This window comes from Sinocyclocheilus grahami, unplaced genomic scaffold, assembly GCF_001515645.1.
Source record: "Sinocyclocheilus grahami isolate Dianchi unplaced genomic scaffold, SAMN03320097.WGS_v1.1 scaffold169.1, whole genome shotgun sequence".
Taxonomy (NCBI): Eukaryota; Metazoa; Chordata; class Actinopteri; order Cypriniformes; family Cyprinidae; genus Sinocyclocheilus; species Sinocyclocheilus grahami.
In genome coordinates, this window is record NW_015505348.1 from 1,228,602 (window position 1) to 1,248,611 (window position 20,010).

General features: G+C 38.2%; 1 protein-coding gene across 1 annotated transcript in view; it reads right to left on the reverse strand.

Annotated features, from left to right (window-relative positions):
- LOC107593334 (nuclear receptor subfamily 5 group A member 2) overlaps positions 1-12,659 on the reverse strand; it is a 61,750-nt gene extending 49,091 nt beyond the window's left edge. The window contains exons 1-4 of the mRNA XM_016283019.1: positions 12,203-12,659; positions 9,929-10,047; positions 7,969-8,110; positions 1,229-1,923 (exon numbers count right to left, since the gene is read on the reverse strand). Of these exons, the coding sequence (XP_016138505.1) occupies positions 1,229-1,923; positions 7,969-8,110; positions 9,929-10,047; positions 12,203-12,284 (1,038 nt within the window). The 5' untranslated portion in view covers positions 12,285-12,659. The remainder of the gene's footprint in view (positions 1-1,228; positions 1,924-7,968; positions 8,111-9,928; positions 10,048-12,202) is intronic.
- Between the last annotated feature and the right edge of the window lie 7,351 nt (positions 12,660-20,010).

A 20,010-nucleotide genomic window follows, 5' to 3' on the forward strand; every position in this document is an offset into this window, starting at 1 on the left:
TTTCTTCATCGGATCAGATTTGGAGAAATTGAGCATTACTTCAAGGTTTAGTCCACCCCCAAAATGAATATTTTGTCATTAATCACTTACCCCCATGTCGTTCCAAACCTGTAAAAGCTTCATTCGTCTTCGGAATTAAATTACACTGTCAAGGTCCAGAAAAATATGAAAGACATCGTCAGAATAGTCCATCTGCCATCAGTGGTTCAATATGAATTTCATGAAGCGGCGAAAATACTTTTTGTACGCAAACAAAACAAAAATAACGACTTTATTCAGCAATTCGTCTCCTCCGCATCACCGTAGCGCCATTTTGGAGAGTATCCACTGAACGCAAACTGCGTATGCTGTCATGTTTCAGTCGCACCACACGGATACGCCGTTTTTGTTCAAATCAAAGTGTAAATAAACATAGAAAACGTATACGTGTGGTGCGGCTGACACATACAAGTAGAACAGTATACGCCGTTTGCTTTCAGTGGTGACGCGGAGGAGACGAATTGTTGAATAATGCCGTTATTTTTGTTTTCTTTGCGTACAAAAAGTATTCTCGTCGCTTCATAAAAATTCCGATTTAACCACTGATGGCAGATGGACTATTTTGACGATGTCTTTCATATTTTTCTGGACCTTGACAGTGTAGTTTACTTGGCAGTCAATGGGACAGTTACAAGCCTCCTGGTTTTCATCCAAAATATCTTAAATTGTGTTCCAAAGACGAAAAAAGCTTTTACGGATTTGGAACGACATGGGGGTAAGTGATTAATGACAAAATTTTCATTTTGGGGTGGAGTATCCCTTTCACTTGCCCACCAATGGATTCTCTGCTTCTTACAAATGTGCAGCTTTTTGCTTCACAAGATGTTAACTGATGGACTGGAGTCGTGTGGATTACTGGGATGTTTTTATCAGCTGTTTGGACTCTCATTCTGATGGCACCCATTCACTGCAGAGCATCCATTGGTGAGCAAGTGATGTAATGCTGAATTTCTCCAAATCTATTCTGATGAAGAAAATGAAGAAACAAACTCATGTACATCATGGATGGGCTGAGGGTCAGTATATTTTCAGTACTATTCATAAAACACCTTAATTCGGTATTTTCTGAGAATTATACTGAATTGTAGGCCAACAGACATCCCAACTGATTCCCAACTCAATGCAAAATGCTTTTAAATCACTTGACGTTTTGACCACCCAACACCAAACCAACGAAAGCATCACGTACCTTCAGTTCCCGGAAGAAGATGCTGCTCCTGGCCCATTCTACAATGGAGAACAGTGTCTGGTCGGCCATCTTGCACATGAGGCCAAAAGTGTTGAGTTTCTCGTGCTTGCCTCGGCTGGCCTGCTCCTGCTGGAGGTACGCTAGGATCTTCGCTTGCACCTGTGGCTCGTCCGGCTCGCACTTGAGCAGCTCCACCACCAGGTGAGGGAAGGTGGGCGGTGACCCGCCCGCGTAGGCTTCTACATACGGGTAGCCCATGAGGGACTCCGGTGAGCTTGTGTAGGGGTCGGGATATTCTGACTTGATGGTGCGGCTCTGGAAGTGGCCATATGCCTGGTAGCCCTGCAGTCCTCCGACGTGCGGCGGCATAGCCATGCTGACCGGCGAGGTGACGAAGGGACTGCGGTCAAAGTCTGCAGGTGGCAGGCCTGCGCTGGAGGAGCTGTGGGGGTGGTGATGGTGGTGGTGATGATGGTGGTGGCTCAGTGGAAGCCCCTTGGAGGCTGAATGAATGTTCTGAATGGCAGAGGTAATGGTGAGGTCCGCTGGGACGGTTTGCATGACTTGTGTCATGGCCTCCAGCTTGAGTCCGTTGGCCCGGATCAAGGCTTTTTTCTGTTGCTTGAGTGCCCGGTCTCGTTTGTACATGGGGCCGAACTTGTTGCGACCTCCTCTCATTCGATCGGCCCTCACAGCTTATAAAAGGCAAAACACAAAATGAGTCGGGTATCAGTTCATGAGGAAATCACAGAATTTACTTCTTTTTTTTTGGAAAAAAAAACCTAAAATAATAGATGAAGTGTGTAATTTCTGTGCCACTAGTGTCACCAAACAGAATTGCAGAAGTAAGGACTTTTTCCCTGCAGGTTGTGGGTTATTCAGAACAGAATTGAGAATAACATTTAAAAACATTATATTCCTGTATTTCAGTTGAGTTTGAATTTAGGTTGTAAACAGGATGCAGAACTGGAATTCAAATTTTAATTTAAAGAAGTAAAATTTTAATAACTATTAACTGTCAATTGTATCAAGAAAATCAGTTGTATCAAGAGAAACTTGACAAAGACTTGAAAATAGGCATTTTGGCCAGATAGATAGATAGATAGATAGATAGATAGATAGATAGATAGATAGATAGAATGTTTGCACCAGAATGTTTAGACATTTCAAAGGAGTAACTGACAACTTGCTTATAGTTACTTTGTTAAGTATACAAAAACAAAAGTATTTTAATATCAAAAACTTCACACACTTCACCTTTAAATAGTGAAATAGACTCTTTTTGAAGTTTGGTACACAGTTTCAATTGATATACACCACAGCAGAGAAGACTGGCCACACACTTTTATAGGCCGGTTATTTATTTGCTACAAGCAATTAGTGTAAATTGAATGTGTGAATTTTACATTCAGTGGTGTTAGTTTGTGTTGCTACCCATGTGCCCTGTTATTTTCAAAGGCAGACCTAGAGCAAACTCAGTATAATCGAGCCAGAGGACACAATTTAGAGAGAAACGGTGCTAATGATTCAATATTAAACTGAAGCAAGACAAAGTCAAGTGGACGAGATCATCATTATGGCAAATAAATGAAGAGAGTGCCATTGTCCGGAAGCGACTCTGATCCCCGCCACAGGGCCGTAGACTCCACTTTCGTCTGCTGGGTCCCATGTTAATTATTTATGCTTAATTATTTATTTTTTATGCTCCACGTTGTCGGCAGGTGGATGGCTGGAGGTTCCAGCAGCACGTTAAACACACAGCAGCATATGCATAAAGCATGCGTTTGTAGATGCGTTCGCGTTGACCGCCGCTCGTTAGGCCTTAATATCTCACAAATGGTAGATCTTAAAAAAAATAAAACAATTAAAAGAAAACCCTCGGTCCAACAGCTGCCTTGGGAGTGATTTTAATGGTCCTTGTCACGGCGGTGAGTGTTTGTGTGTGTGTGGTTGTCACTACGTGTATGATCTGATTGATCCGGCGAGAGAGGGAGGCAAAGTGTTACCACAGTGACCGGCGAGGTGACGAAGGGACTGCGGTCAAAGTCTGCAGGTGGCAGGCCTGCGCTGGAGGAGCTGTGGGGGTGGTGATGGTGGTGGTGATGATGGTGGTGGCTCAGTGGAAGCCCCTTGGAGGCTGAATGAATGTTCTGAATGGCAGAGGTAATGGTGAGGTCCGCTGGGACGGTTTGCATGACTTGTGTCATGGCCTCCAGCTTGAGTCCGTTGGCCCGGATCAAGGCTTTTTTCTGTTGCTTGAGTGCCCGGTCTCGTTTGTACATGGGGCCGAACTTGTTGCGACCTCCTCTCATTCGATCGGCCCTCACAGCTTATAAAAGGCAAAACACAAAATGAGTCGGGGATCAGTTCATGAGGAAATCACAGAATTTACTTCTTTTTTTTTGGAAAAAAAACCTAAAATAATAGATGAAGTGTGTAATTTCTGTGCCACTAGTGTCACCAAACAGAATTGCAGAAGTAAGGACTTTTTCCCTGCAGGTTGTGGGTTATTCAGAACAGAATTGAGAATAACATTTAAAAACATTATATTCCTGTATTTCAGTTGAGTTTGAATTTAGGTTGTAAACAGGATGCAGAACTGGAATTCAAATTTTAATTTAAAGAAGTAAAATTTTAATAACTATTAACTGTCAATTGTATCAAGAAAATCAGTTGTATCAAGAGAAACTTGACAAAGACTTGAAAATAGGCATTTTGGCCAGATAGATAGATAGATAGATAGATAGATAGATAGATAGATAGATAGATAGAATGTTTGCACCAGAATGTTTAGACATTTCAAAGGAGTAACTGACAACTTGCTTATAGTTACTTTGTTAAGTATACAAAAACAAAAGTATTTTAATATCAAAAACTTCACACACTTCACCTTTAAATAGTGAAATAGACTCTTTTTGAAGTTTGGTACACAGTTTCAATTGATATACACCACAGCAGAGAAGACTGGCCACACACTTTTATAGGCCGGTTATTTATTTGCTACAAGCAATTAGTGTAAATTGAATGTGTGAATTTTACATTCAGTGGTGTTAGTTTGTGTTGCTACCCATGTGCCCTGTTATTTTCAAAGGCAGACCTAGAGCAAACTCAGTATAATCGAGCCAGAGGACACAATTTAGAGAGAAACGGTGCTAATGATTCAATATTAAACTGAAGCAAGACAAAGTCAAGTGGACGAGATCATCATTATGGCAAATAAATGAAGAGAGTGCCATTGTCCGGAAGCGACTCTGATCCCCGCCACAGGGCCGTAGACTCCACTTTCGTCTGCTGGGTCCCATGTTAATTATTTATGCTTAATTATTTATTTTTTATGCTCCACGTTGTCGGCAGGTGGATGGCTGGAGGTTCCAGCAGCACGTTAAACACACAGCAGCATATGCATAAAGCATGCGTTTGTAGATGTGTTCGCGTTGACCGCCGCTCGTTAGGCCTTAATATCTCACAAATGGTAGATCTTAAAAAAAATAAAACAATTAAAAGAAAACCCTCGGTCCAACAGCTGCCTTGGGAGTGATTTTAATGGTCCTTGTCACAGCGGTGAGTGTTTGTGTGTGTGTGGTTGTCACTACGTGTATGATCTGATTGATCCGGCGAGAGAGGGAGGCAAAGTGTTACCACAGCGATCCCGCTGACAGCTCTCGTAACAGTCAAAAATTATTCCTGAGCAACTTAGTGGGAGATGTTGTGTGTGTGTGTGTGTGTGTTTTTGGCCCTTAATGTGGTTGTTAAAAATTTATCCAATCAGAAAAACTGTGGTAAGTTTAACTATTAATGATTCCTGAGCAACAGGGTAATTAATGAGCTGGAAACTAATAGTTGGCCCTTATGGGAAATCACAATTAGACGTGCAACTCAGATCATGAATGCATGCCCCCATCCGTGCGCAAACACGCTTACACACTCTGTCTGACACCATCCCCCTCTTCCTTTTTGTCTTCTGATAAGATTTTTTTTCTCACAGCGTCTAATTAAACAAGGTTATTTACATGCATGTCATACAGATTTTTTGGCATAAGATGAGGGGTTTCGTGTGTGCATTTCTGGCTGTGTTAGTAGTAGTAGTATTGTTTCGAGAGAGGGAGGCAAAGTGTTACCACAGTGATCCCGCTGACAGCTCTCGTAACAGTCAAAAATTATTCCTGAGCAACTTAGTGGGAGATGTTGTGTGTGTGTGTGTGTGTGTGTGTGTTTGGCCCTTAATGTGGTTGTTAAAAATTTATCCAATCAGAAAAACTGTGGTAAGTTTAACTATTAATGATTCCTGAGCAACAGGGTAATTAATGAGCTGGAAACTAATAGTTGGCCCTTATGGGAAATCACAATTAGACGTGCAACTCAGATCATGAATGCATGCCCCCATCCGTGCGCAAACACGCTTACACACTCTGTCTGACACCATCCCCCTCTTCCTTTTTGTCTTCTGATAAGATTTTTTTTCTCACAGCGTCTAATTAAACAAGGTTATTTACATGCATGTCATACAGATTTTTTGGCATAAGATGAGGGGTTTCGTGTGTGCATTTCTGGCTGTGTTAGTAGTAGTAGTATTGTTTTAGTACACACTGGTTGTAGTATACAGTATGTATACTTAGGCATAGTATGCAATCTGTCTGTATGCAAAGAATCGCCTACTACATTTGCATTGTGTGTGTATTTCTGGGTGTATTCAGAATCTCACACTACCAAACTTATCCTAATACTGATGAAGAATATAGTATGCATACCATGTACAGTATTCAAATTTTCAGGATTACTACTATTGTTGCAGTATATAGAATGCACAGTATGCACATTTTTTCTATGCATAACCTTATATGCACTTAAGGCCGTTTGAAATAGCATACTACTACTATTGTTGCTGTATATAGTATGCATGCGTATACCATGCACAGTATGCTAATTTCCTGTATGCATAGAATTACATTTTGTGCATTTCTTGTTTTTATTTGAAATGGTATACTACCAATCCTACACTTATTACTGTTGCAGTATATAATGTAGTATGCATACTATGCAAATTTTCTGAATACGTAGAATTACCCTCAGTGCATTTCTGGCTATGTTTCAAATAGCATGCTACCATACTACTTCTATTATTTTTGCACTATATAGTATGCATACTTGCACAGTTTACATTTTCTGTATACATAAAATGAATTACTACATTTACAAAAAAGCACACTACACAGAATAGCGTACTGTATATCCCACAATGCAATGCCCTCAACTTTCGATTCCTAGTGTGACGAATGAGCTTGAAATATTTAAATATTTTTTGATTGGGTTGCCGAAAGTGCATACAAAAATTTTTAGAAAAATGCAAAACAAACTTTCATTTACGTTATTAAACGTGATTTTGGAAATGTTTACTTTGGAATAATGCATACCGTTTCACTTACCGATTTTTTTAAATAGTAGCTAGTATACCGTGTTTATTGTGTAGTAGGCTAGTATTCTATTCTGAACACAGTCCTTTTTTCCCCATGTAAACTGTGTATCTATTCTGTATGTGTTTGTAGCCTGTGTCTGTGTGTGTACATGACTTATAAAACCAATTTGTGAGTTACTCAAATGGCTTGCGGAAAGCAATTGCCTCGGTAATAAAAGCAGTTGCCTGATCTAATTTACTTGAATTGGCCGTCCATAGATGTTGTTTGTTTGTGCGTGTTCTGCGTCTGTGTAAACGGGGCCCGTCTGGGCAGATTCGAGCGCTGCTTATTGTCTGATTTATGTGTGTTTATAAGTTGCCATCAATGTAATGCAAAAATAAGTGATGGATTGCAGGTCGATCATTAAAATTCATAGGGTTCGGGACCATTGAATAATAAGCCAGCTGTACATTATGTATTTATTTATTTTTATTTTTTTTCAAATCTATTAAACAACATCAAATTCTAATAAATTGTGATAAGTTTTATGACAAAATTGCGCACTTATGTTTCATACGAATAACTATAATTTCTTTAGCAGTAATTCTGTTTTCAAGTAATATGCATGAAACTTACTGCTGTGGTTTGTATTCAAAACACCATTTTGGTTAACATTTTCCATCTCTGCAGCTTTCCTTGGGAGTACGAACTATCAGAATAAGCCTGTGGGGAGTATTAGCGAGCGCTCATCTCTTTGGACGGGTCTGACAGGGCGCTGGAGGGCCTCGTATCCTGTTGGTAGCATGCGGCAGCAAATCAAAGCCAGCTAGCTATAAAACGACACCGCTAGAAATTCTGCCCTCCAGCAGTTAAACAATTAACAGTCGTAGATCTACATACTAAGAGGAAAGAATCATGCAGTAAGTGTGTAGAATTCTTAGATGGGATTTGAAGAGATAGTTCACTCAAAAATATTGTTTTTGTGTTGTTTCTCTTCTTTTCTGTGGAACCTAAAAAGAGACGTTTTGAAGAATGTTCACGCTGCACGTTTCCATACAATAGGGACAAAAGCTGTCAAGCTCTAAAAAGTAAATAATGACTTTTATTTCAATCATTTTCTAACATTTTCTACTTTTTTGACAGATGTTGTTCACTTTTATTGCATGGAAAAGAGCAGCTTGAACATTCTTCAAAACGTCTCCTTTTGTGTTCCTCAGAGGAATGAAAGTCCTACGGGTTTGTAACGATATTCAGGTGCGTAAACGATAACAGAATTGCTCTTTAAAGAGCTAAAGCTGTGTTCAGTTACAGGAAGAAATGCACAGATGAACTAAAAAGACTTCTTACCCTCCAGTTTCATGCCGACAGTGAGGCACTTCTGGAAGCGACAGTAGGGGCAGCGTTTCCGCTGGGTCTTGTCTATTTGACAGCTCTGGTTCTCTATACATGTGTAGCGCTTGTTGTTCTGCACCGTGCGCTTGAAGAAGCCCTGCAGAGTGAGGTGAATGAAGATGTCAAACTTTTGACCTCCGGTGTTTGTTAATGTGCTATTCAGCCACAGACAACCCACACACACGTCCAAAAAAAAAACACTTGTATCCATTCACACAGAAAAAAAAGAGGTGTTACACACACTGCCACACAAGTAGACACATATAAAAGTAGAGCCACGGGCAGAGAAACGCTCCCTCAGCAGTCGACGCTCACTTGGATAAACACAAACACACACACCCACACAAAAACTGACATGTGCACCCACACGCACACTTGACATGAACAAACAGAAACGCAGGCTGGAAAGAAACAGATTGAAAAATGTGAGAAGCCGACTAGAGAGTGGACGAAATACAGACGCGATCACTTTAGGTGACCCGCTTGATATCCTCGCTAATATAAAGATCCGCTTTTAGTGCTGTGACATACTAATACTACATGTTTTACGTGTTTCTGTGAGCTCCTCTAAAAGTAATTATGACCAGAGGCTTTGCAAGCCATTAAAAAGTTGGATTTGGAGTCATTTGGTCTGAAAGTTGGAGTTTACTTTTAACAAAATTTGTTCTGTTTTTTAATTGAACATCCAAACAGGGCCGTACAAATATCAAAATTTCTTCCAAATAAATTCCCGTTGAACTTCTCTGATCCTATTATTCATACGGCAGAGGCAAAAAAGCAACTGAAAAAATCCAATAAATTATATCCATAATTTACTGCCGTAGGATTACAAGATTCTACCTGCAACTGTTCTGAATTCATTTTCAGGGCAGGAGAGAATCAAACGAGGAATGGTATTAACTTATTCTTGATCAACACCGTAGGGAGACCGGCCCATTTAAAACTAAAAGGATCAATACTGGCCAGAACTCAAATAACACACACACACACACACACACAACCGTAACATGGAGTTCATAAAGTGCTTAACCTTGAATGTAGACTATATCATTAAAACTAGTCAAAATTGAAATTAAATATATAAGAAACAGCAAATACTGGTTGCCTATAGCACATTAAAATTCTAAAAACTGAATTTTAAAAGACATTTAAAGTATAATATTGATATTTAAATATCGTCCTAACTCAAAACGGCGGTTTTAAACGGCAAATCATTTTCTCATGTTGTGCTACAGAGATCTGTTAACAATTAAAGAAGAAAATCCACCACCATATACACCCTTTGGGGGGAAAAAAACAATGTGAGTCAGAATGTGTGTGTGAGAGAGAGAGAGACAAAGACACTGGATTTTCTAAACTGTCCATTTGGTTTACGAACTATCATGTGTGACTGAACTCCAAAACCGGTTTCCGGAAATAAACACACCACTAGATTTCAATTGGACAATGACGAAAACAGTTATTTCTTCATTTACTAAACACACAGCCGGTCATAAACAACTCCACAAATAAAAAAAGAAATAACAAAAGCACATTACATTTGTTTTTTTTAGATTAGTTGTTCTTAAACGGCTTTGGATGTCAAGTGTCTTAAGTGCCTTAAAATCAGAATATTATATGTTTTTCAAGGATGACATTACGTAACCTATACAATTTGCCAATTGGCGGATTAATTTTCTCCCAAATACCACTTGAGCGGATGCACAGCCTTTGAGGTCAATGACCAAAGGTGTGGAAAACATTTTCTTCTTTCTTTTAAAAACAGAAAATGCTATTTATTTTCTATTCTAACAGTCCATAATTATATAGTTAGTTGCATAGTTGCATTTCCGCCTAATCATCAGGACAGACCTGAGACCCAATTTTAGGTCACGACCCACCAGTAGAGAGGTTAAAAACATCTGATGTTACACACCTTACAGCTCTCACAGGTCAGTAACCCGTAGTGATATCCGGACACCTTGTCTCCGCACACTGGACACATTTCATCCAAGTCTTCGTCGTAGGAGTAGTCCATCATTTTAAACTGGGGTGCTGAAAATCACAATCAAAATATGAGTAACAATTTACATTAGAGAGTTTTAGATGTTTTTGTAATTATGGCAAAAAAAAATGGTTTGGCAGTCTGATGTTTTAGGAGAATATTTTTAATGTGACACTCAACCGAAGAACCTAAAACACCAAGAACTGTTTGAATCTCTGTTTGAAATCCATACAGAAGCTCAAAACCAAACGAAAGGGTTGCTGAACGATTCTTTGATTAACAATTCAACAATCTTTATATTTAAGCGTGTAAAACCCATAGTTTATGTTAACTGTCTATTCGAAACCGTATACGTGTAGCCTGCACGCCCTGCAGTTTTGCAAACAAGTCTATAACAAAAGTCGAGGAATCACCAATTGTGAGCTTTACAAAATCTTCGCCTTAAGAGTGGATTTTCTGGAAGTATATGCAGTCCTGGGTCTCTAAGAGACAGCAGAAGCTTCGAGTCGGGTGAGGAGGATGGTCGCAGACAGGGCAAAACTTCAGTTTCGATCTGGTTAATATTCACGAAGGCTGGTAAATTGGTATGGGAGCGCGAGAGAGGCTGCTGTCTCGCGCTGGAGTGGAACGTTTAGCCACGAGGCGAAGAAAAGCAAAACAACATGTAAATACTCGAGTACACTGTGGCATGTGTCTTTTGTTGCTTATATTTGAGACAAATCTTTTCTCTGTAAATGAACTATATTTTTTATTTCATCTTCGTCTTTTAATTAGCATTAACATTGATGAAGTGATGCAGTTTCAGAGTTCTAAATAGAACCATCAACTTTTACTTAAAACGAGGTATTTTGGAACAGCATGTGAAGAAAAGGGACATTCGAATTGGATTTGTGTTCTATTGGAAAAAGAAACAGACAAATCTTTTGTGAAGCAAAACGTTAAGCTATAAAATATAACATGTTCGGATTTTCGTTTATTATTAGCCTGCTCACTATTCTAATGTTCCCATTAGTTAGGCTATTATTTGTGCAACATGTATTATTTTTTTTAACAGAACGCAACAAGTGTTTAAAAATGCTCACATTTTTTGTATCATTGTAGTAGAATAATTCTAAAAGCATTACTTCTGAAGGGTTTTCAGTTCGTCGATAATTCTCTTTTGTATTTACATTTGAAAATTGACTAAAAAAAACTGCCGTTCCTTGATTTGAAACAAATAATCGTTCTTTATAACGGATTGTAATTATTTTCTGCCTTGTGCTCGAGCAGCGTAAAACAGCTAGAATGCACATGAATTGAAATATTTGAATTTAAAAAGACATTCTTGTTTTTAAAAAAAGCTCGTACCAAACTAGACAACCTTCCACGAGCTGAAGTTCTCTCGTGTATGAATTGGAATCTCTCTATAGCCTCCTTCTCCCTTCAGTTTAAATATATTCCTCGATTATAATAGTTACTTAAATGCTCGCAACGCGTGGAGATACAATTTGATTTCTACGACTGTAAATGTATGTTCTTTAAAAAAAATAATAAAAAATAATCACAAAAGAACCTATTCTTATCAGCAGCCTCACCATTTGTCGCGGAGTTGCTCTATGGTTCTTTGGATATTAAAAATGTATAGCCTATTTTGAGTTGGTTCTTCAGATTTTATCCAGTGCATAGATGGTTTTATAAAACAATTTTGTACTGACTGGAACCTTTATTTAAAAAAGTGCAGCTCATGTCGGCTTAACTATTTTGGACCAGCAGATTTATGTTTGGCGTAAATCTGCGCTCTGTCATAGTCATTATTGTGGTTTCGTTTCCCCCTCCTGTTGTATATACTAAGACCAAATTCACTGGCAGGTGATGCAGATCATGTTGAGTTTATAAGAGTTCACACAGCTCAAAATAATTCACGCTCTGCTATTGCACTTTGTTTCCTAATGTATCTTCACGCGCCCACCCAGTGCATGTTTAAGCACGAGTCAATTATAGTAAATGTAGACGCAAACATTTTGTTTGCAAACCTAAACTTCTGTTTAGGTCATTTTGTAGCAAATGATTTTCTCATTCTTCAAGTTTCAGTGACAGAACGAGTGCAAGTTATATTTGTGGCATGCGGTGTTCATAAAAGGTCACTGAGTGTAAAATATCTGACAATGAGAGGTTTAATATTGCGTGCATGAATGAAAGCGTTACTCTGACACGTATGCCGCTTACCTTGCATATGTCTAGGCATGTGCCCCTGTTCCCCATGCGATCGAGCGAGTCCCAGAGATTCTGAATCGACTTTAGGCAGCATGACAGCTCTGCTGAGCCGATGATGAGCACGCGCCTCTCCGCCTGCGCGCGAGGAACACCAGAGCCTCTCAAAAACACCGTCCAAACGTCCGAAACAAATCCCGTGTGTGTGTGTGTGTGTGCACCTACAAGACGCCTGCCTTTCTTTTAGGAGTTGTTCACACGCGGTGTAAGTTCATTAGGGTGGTCTTTGCAGCGACTAAGATGCTGCTCTTTAAACCGGAGTGCGCGTGCTGTCAGGAACTTCGCGCGAGCCCCTCCTCCGCGCGCTCTGCGTCGCTCTATCTGTGAAGTTCAAACGGCTCCTCGCTGCTTTGTTTACGGCGCACTGACACCGCGTCAGCCAATCAGCGCTGCGTTCGCTGCGTTGGCGTCACGTTTTTGTCCAATCAGAGTCGAGCCAGAGAATCAGCGCCTTCGCCTTCAAACACCGACAAACTAAACTAATTGAACATTACGAGACACGCAGCGCCGTTAACGGGAGCACCGGGAGGTATGTGGTGATATACCGGAGGGCAAAGTGTTTGTGTGTATTAGAAAAATATTTCTGAGTAGGGAGGGTGGTGGGAAGCACGAGAAAATTACACAAGATGTGCTCTAAAATTGATGTTTGACATTTATTTGCGATCAATTTATTTTGTGGCATCAACATGCTCTTGAAATGCTCTATGGGATTTTATGGAAATGAATGTTGAATTAATGGAAAAAGAGAGCAAAAAAAAAGAAGAAAAAGGAATGAAATTAGGAAATGCCTTGTGTTGTGTGTTAAAGGTGCACAGTGAAAATAGTTTTGCAATTTGTTTGAGGCTATTTTATATATATTATAAATTAATACATTTTGAAAATACCAAAATATTTTGAATGTTCATTTTATTTAAATGTAAAATTATTTCTACAAGTACTCTGGGGGGAAAAGATGCAGGCTAAGGAATCTCTCGATAAAATGCTTTTTAATGCACATTGCCTAAATGTGAGTTGTGTGATGATATAATGGTAATAATACACTGTAATAAAATCATAAAAACCCGTTAGACAAAACCTGTAATATGATAACAAACGTCGGCAACATATAACGAAAACAGCTGGCACATACAGACGCAATATTTACATTCATACGGAAGAAAATCACCACGAATCCACACAGATTGTTACACAGGTTAAAACCTTTTTAGACAGTCTATGTTTCCTTCCCTTCACGTCGACATTACTGCCTTTCAATAATAATCTCAAACATTTCATGAAAAATCTAAATATGTTTATGTAATGTTAAATATTTTCCATTTATATTATGTCATATTAAATGTTTTCTATAATAATAGGCTATACTACCACTATAATAGTTTTTAAATTGTTACAAATGACCATTAATACATTCCGCTACTTTCCCGCTGCTCAGGCGGCTTATCGGTAACAAAACAGCGCAATAAAAATCCTAAAATGCTGTTTATGTCATTCCACTGGTTATAAAACGCACTGCATCCTGGTTTAAAAACAAAATAAAGTCTTAATAACCCAAGACGGCGATAAAGCCAGTAATAAAGACGTTCAGAAAGGACAAAAAAGCCGTCAACAGGCCAGCTCTCCACATCTGGCCATAATCTTGCGCTACAGTATACAAACAACTCGACGCAGACTGCTCATCTCCTGTTCAAGTCTGTTGAATATTACAATGAGGACTAATGAATAATGCAATTTTTATCAGAGCAAACAGAACAAAGTTAACCACTTACCCAAGTCTTTACTGGAGTCACGTTGTCCCAGTTCACTCTCAAAACTAGTGGACATTGTAGAACCAAAACACCATCAGGTGATCCACCTGAGCTACTACATCCCATACAACACTTCCATTCCTTCAAACCTTTGAAGCTTCCTCAATAAGCATCCGTGAAGAAAAGTGAGGTGTTTTTGAGGAAAGCGGCCGCCTGACATCTCTCCCTTTACTTTCACACACACCACTCACCCCCACCACCATGACCTGCACTAAACCTGCAGTTATATCTCACCTACTCAACAATATTCAAAACCTCTGAGGTTGATAGGTTTGCCTAGATCACGTGGAGTTGGACAGATTGATAACAGCCAGTTATAAAGTGACACACAGATAGATAAGCCAAAGCGGACAGATAGTACTGAAGGAATGATTAACCGGTGGACAAGAGAGTTCGAACCGCCGTCCACAGCAATGACTGAATGGAAATAAGACAGGTGGTAAAACACCAGATCAAAAGAACACAACAGGTTGATACCGGGCTGCAAACTTTGAACTAATCCTACCAAACACTAGAACACAGAGTGAGCTTGTTTTATGGGATGTGTGAGTATCAGGATGGACTCACGTGTGCTCAGCGGGATAAGAAATTTTGATTTACCTGGAGATGTTCCAGGATGTAGTGACAGACAGGCCGTCATCTACTCACAGATGCATATCAATGGAAATGCAAACAAAATCCAAATATATATGATTTATACTATAGGTGTTTGTACAGAGGCCTAAATGTATTTTATTTATTTATTGAAATCGACAAATTTGGGCCTCGCTCAAACAATATTAATATATTATATTATATTATATTTATTATATGCAAATAATGTGTTAATATAAAATAATTAATAATATAAACATTTATAAAAATATCTATCTATCTATCTATCTATCTATCTATCTATCTATCTATCTATCTATCTATCTATCTATCTATCTATCTATCTATCTATCTATCTATCTATCTATCTATCTATCTATCTATCTATCTATCTATCATACACTATAGATGTTTGTACAAAGGCTTAAATTAATTAATTATATATATAATGTGAGTGTGTATGTGTGTATATATATAGAGAGAGAGAGAGAGAGATCTTTTTAGACAGATTGAAATGTTTGAGGTTTTTAATTATTCTGTCTTTCTGTCCCTCTCTCTTTCACTTGATCTACAGCGCTCCACACAAAATAGCAATTTCATGCAAGGTGAGGGGCAACAATGCCATCTAAATTTGGCGACAAAAGATAAAGAGTCTCGGGACAAGTGGCCTGGCAAACACAGGCCTGTTGACTGAAGCGCGGGGACCTAATGACCCTCATGTCACTGGCCCACAGCAGCTACAAGAGAGAAGACCACAGAGTGAGGCCGTCTTGACTACCATAAGTGGACGTGCGCTGATAACACAAGGGGTACCTGAGAGCTCTTTGCTTACCAGAGAGATTACCGGCCCGCCGAGGCTCAAAGCTGGGGGATTTGTCAACTTAACCCCTGTCCCCGCTCCTTTTTTTCCTCCTTCAGCCGTGTTTTACGATGCTGGATGGACCCCTGCACTAAACAGAGGTCTTTACAGCAGAATAAAACATGGTTAAGTGTAGCAGGCTGGGGTCAAGGTTTCAATCGAGGAGGAGAGGGCTTCAGGAGCTAATGAAAGCGAGATCCTGCACTCTGACTGCCAGCCACGCTCAGTAATCTATTCAACTCGTCTACATGCCAAGAGACATGTTTATATCAGCTGAAATTATTGTGGTGACTTGCAAAAATTGTCATTCTTCTATGTAGTCTATTATTGGATAGATAGACAGACAGACAGACAGACAGATTTATATTTATTTTTTATAAATGTTTATATTATTAATTATTTTATATTAACAAATCACATGTCATATGTATATTAGTGTGATATATAATTTGAAGTATAAAATACATATTTAATGAATTTACTTAGTTAAATCATGTATTGTATAATATATTCCTAATCTGATATTTAAAGAATTTCTTGGTAATTTACTTAATAAATATGTAAATTAATTAATGTTAATAAATATGTTTAATAAATACATAATAAATATTTTATATTGTTGATATATATTCTATAGATGCATACATACATATATATATGTATTATGCACTCTCTCTCTCTCTCTCGCTAACCTCTAAATCAAAGGCAATAATAATAAATTAAATTCTTAAAATTAAAGAAAAGAAAAAATTGTTTTGGTAAACTGAATAACAAACATCTTCTAAATTAGTCATAATAATAACATCATCAATAATAATAAATAAATAAATATTTTTTAAAGAAATATATAAGAATTTATATACAGTATATATATATATATATATATATATATATATATATATATATATATACACTGTATATATGAGACATAATCATAGTATTATAGATTAGTTCCTGTAAACTGAATAACAAACAACTAAATCAGAGTCATGATAAAAATTATAATATTAACATAATGAATAACAGCAACTTCATATAACTTAAAATGAAAGAGATTAGAAAAAATTGTTTCTGAAAACTGAATAACAAACAATTTCAGGGCTTGCTAGGCATCTAGCACTGGCTTATGTTTTTATGACGGCAGTTTCAGTTTTATTGTACTATCAAAATCACTGTCCAAAATGATGTGGTTATATAATTCGATAAACACAAGGTGGGGCGCATCTCTTTTTCTGATAAGAATCGGTGGCAGTATCATTGGATGTGCGTTGAGGTCACAATCAGGCCCAAACACAATCTACACAGAAAAGTGTAGATTTCCACCAAATTGGGACAAATGTCATTCAAAACTTTCAACAATTCTATCTTGTTTTTAGCAACCAAGAGTTCTGTTTAACACACTTCACCCAGTTTAAATCAAAATCGCCTCCTGAAATCAGAACGGAAATGTGCGAATCTAGCATGATTATGGTTTAATTAATCTATTGTACTTCAAGGTCAGAATTTGACATGATTGCAAGTGAAAACTATTTCCTTTTGTTTTCCTCTGTAAGTGACAACAAAGCTTGGCAACTGAGAGATTATTGCTTGATGCGCTGCTCTATCCAAACCCCTTTCAATACGTAATTCTCAAAATAATCTGATTATCTGAAAACCTTGTGTGTGATATAATGTCGACATTTGAGGCATAATACACAATGAGCTGTTCTCAGGCCTCCGCTTCAAATGCACCTACATGGGGACGATGGAAAAAAAGCCAAAGGGTGTGGGACGCTCAGATCCAGTGGATATTTCCTGGCTGTGACAGCGCTAACTCTTTGTTTTGTGTAGTATAAGATGAGCGAGACGAGCTTGGGGAATCTGGGTTGTGCGAAAACCATGTTTTGTTGACCTTCAGTGGCCGTCATCAATGAATAGTAAGAAAAAGGGGACGACCGAGATGAGAGCGAGTGTTGTCGGGCATTGTTGGGAGAGTAAACAGCGCCCGGAGCCTGGGAAAGGGCTGGGATTTGTGCCACGGCATTTCTGAGTCATATGGTCCGCTTATCATGTTTGTTTCGTGTTTCTACCTGACGTGTTTGCATTAGCATTCCTGCACTGTAGCAGCCGCAGCTCGCATGTTCCCAGCTCCCATCCGATCGGATCCATCCTGTCCACGTTTAATTAAACACCATATGTTTTCTTGGGTTTCTCTCCTCGTCTTTTCTGGCGGAGGACGAGAAAAAAAGAGAAAACAAGCTGCTAGATCCATTATCGGGTCAAGCAACAGTCATTGTTCATTGCTTCCTATATGCTTCTATTTTCAAGAGCTTCGTGAAACAATAGCGTTCGCGGTTCTGTCAGGTGTTTGTGGTCGCCACGAAAACCAAAACAAAGAACATGTGGGGCTGGAAACAAAACGGTTGGACACTTTCTAAACCACAACATCGGGTTTGATCCTGATTCTTGAGTGGAATCAGAAGTGACAGATTAAATGTGCAACACTGTGATTGTGAATATGAAGTCAAAAGCAGATGATGAGGATTGTATGACACTGAGCAGATGAGAAAATGAATGAGGTTAAGTGTGGAAGTGGAAATTATAACAAATATTTTGATTAGTTACACATTTGAAGGCATTTTGAGCTGACACATTGAGCTTTGGTGCTCATGTGGGAAATCCGGGTTTGAATCAGGGTTCACATTTTTGGTCCTCTCTCTATTTTTCTTTTTGATAACAGTGGCAAGTGGCCAAAAATAAAATATATATTTTAAAATAAACAATATAAAAATATAAATTAAATAAAGTACATCCAAATGTTATTTACCCAGCTTATTTAAAATCAATCAAAAGTCTTTAGATTTTAAGAGCTAAAAATGTGATTACCTATTTTTTCTTTATGTATTTACGCTTTATTCGTGTTTTGTGTGTGGTGTATGTTTGACATGGTGAACATTATAATAATATTTACATCTGAAGGCATTTTGAGCTGACACATTGAGCTTTGGTGCTCCTTTGGGAAATTAGGGTTCATATCAGGCTTACATTTCCTATCGTGAATTCAGCAAATAATTGGAACTAATTAGAATTAAATAAAAGAACATTTTAATGAAACTTTGTGTAAAAATAGTTTTCACTTTTTAAATTATATTTGTACTTTTTCTTTTACTGCTAGAAAATAAAAAATAGAAAAAATAGTGTCTTTAGATTTTATGCGCTAAAAATGGGATTACCTATTTTTTTCATATTTATTTAGGCTCTGTTAATGTTTTGTTTGAGGTGTATGTTTGACATGGCAAATATTTTAATAATTTTTACATTTGAAATCTTTTTGAGCTGACACATTGTGCTTTTGTGCTCATATGGGAAATCCAGGTTTGAATCGGGCTCACATTTTTGTTAATATTTAGTTTTCACAATTTTTAATAATACTTTTTTTAAAATTGCGTCACTGACCCAGTCAGCTTATTTTTTCATACTTATTTAGGTAAAATTCATGTTTTGTTTGTGGTTTACATTTGACATGGCAAATATCTGAATAATTTTTTACATTTAAAGGCATTTTGAGTAGACACATTGAGCTTTGGTGCTCATGTGGAAAATTCAGGTTTGAATCGGGCTCACATTTTCAGTCATGCTCCCCCATAATTTTCTGTCCTCTCTCTATTTTCCAATTACAAAAAGGCAAAAATAAAATAAATATTTATGCAAAAAGCAGAGAATATAATATAGAATATAAAAATATAATATACAAAAAACATTTATTTTAAAACATATTTTAATTAAAAATAAAGCTTTTAAATGTTATTTATTCATACGCCCTCAAACTCAACAGGCCAAATCATTTTCAGTTTGCTGAACACCAGCATGTTTGTTTTAAATCATAGCTGAATGAGCTCCACTGACAGGCCGCCCAGTCGCCTCTACCTGACCCCTGTGCGGGGCAATAGGCTTCCATACACCCACCCCTCGCCTAGCAGAGCAGAACGGAAAACCCGAGCCGACGGTGCACGAAAGCCTCATCTCACACCCTCACAATAGCCCGATCCAGCACTCCGCTAATGACTCAGAACTGATAGGAAGCTACTAGAAGCCTCTTAAGTCTGCTCCATTCACATCAGGGAAACATTAAGATATTCCTTTTTTGTTGCCTCCCAAGGACTTACGCAGCCCTGGAAGGGCAATTATCACCCTGCCAATATTGTAAATCCATTCTGTCATTTTCAATGATATCTGCTTGTGTCAACTGTAAGGTCTAATAAAAGCTAATTGCACATAACAACTCTGGATCAATACATCAGGCAGGGAAGGTGGCAAGACGTGCCCTCTTATGAGGCTTCAGGAGTTGGACGCAACATGTGCATTATTTGGTTCCTTGTTAGCACTTCATGTTGATTGAATTGAGAATCTATTAAGGCACATATAAACTGCTTTTAAAAAGAGTTTATAAAATGGATAGTTCCGGTCCTGGATGTAAGCAAAATCTTCCAATGTAAGGAAGCAACTGGCACTTCATGAACTCAATT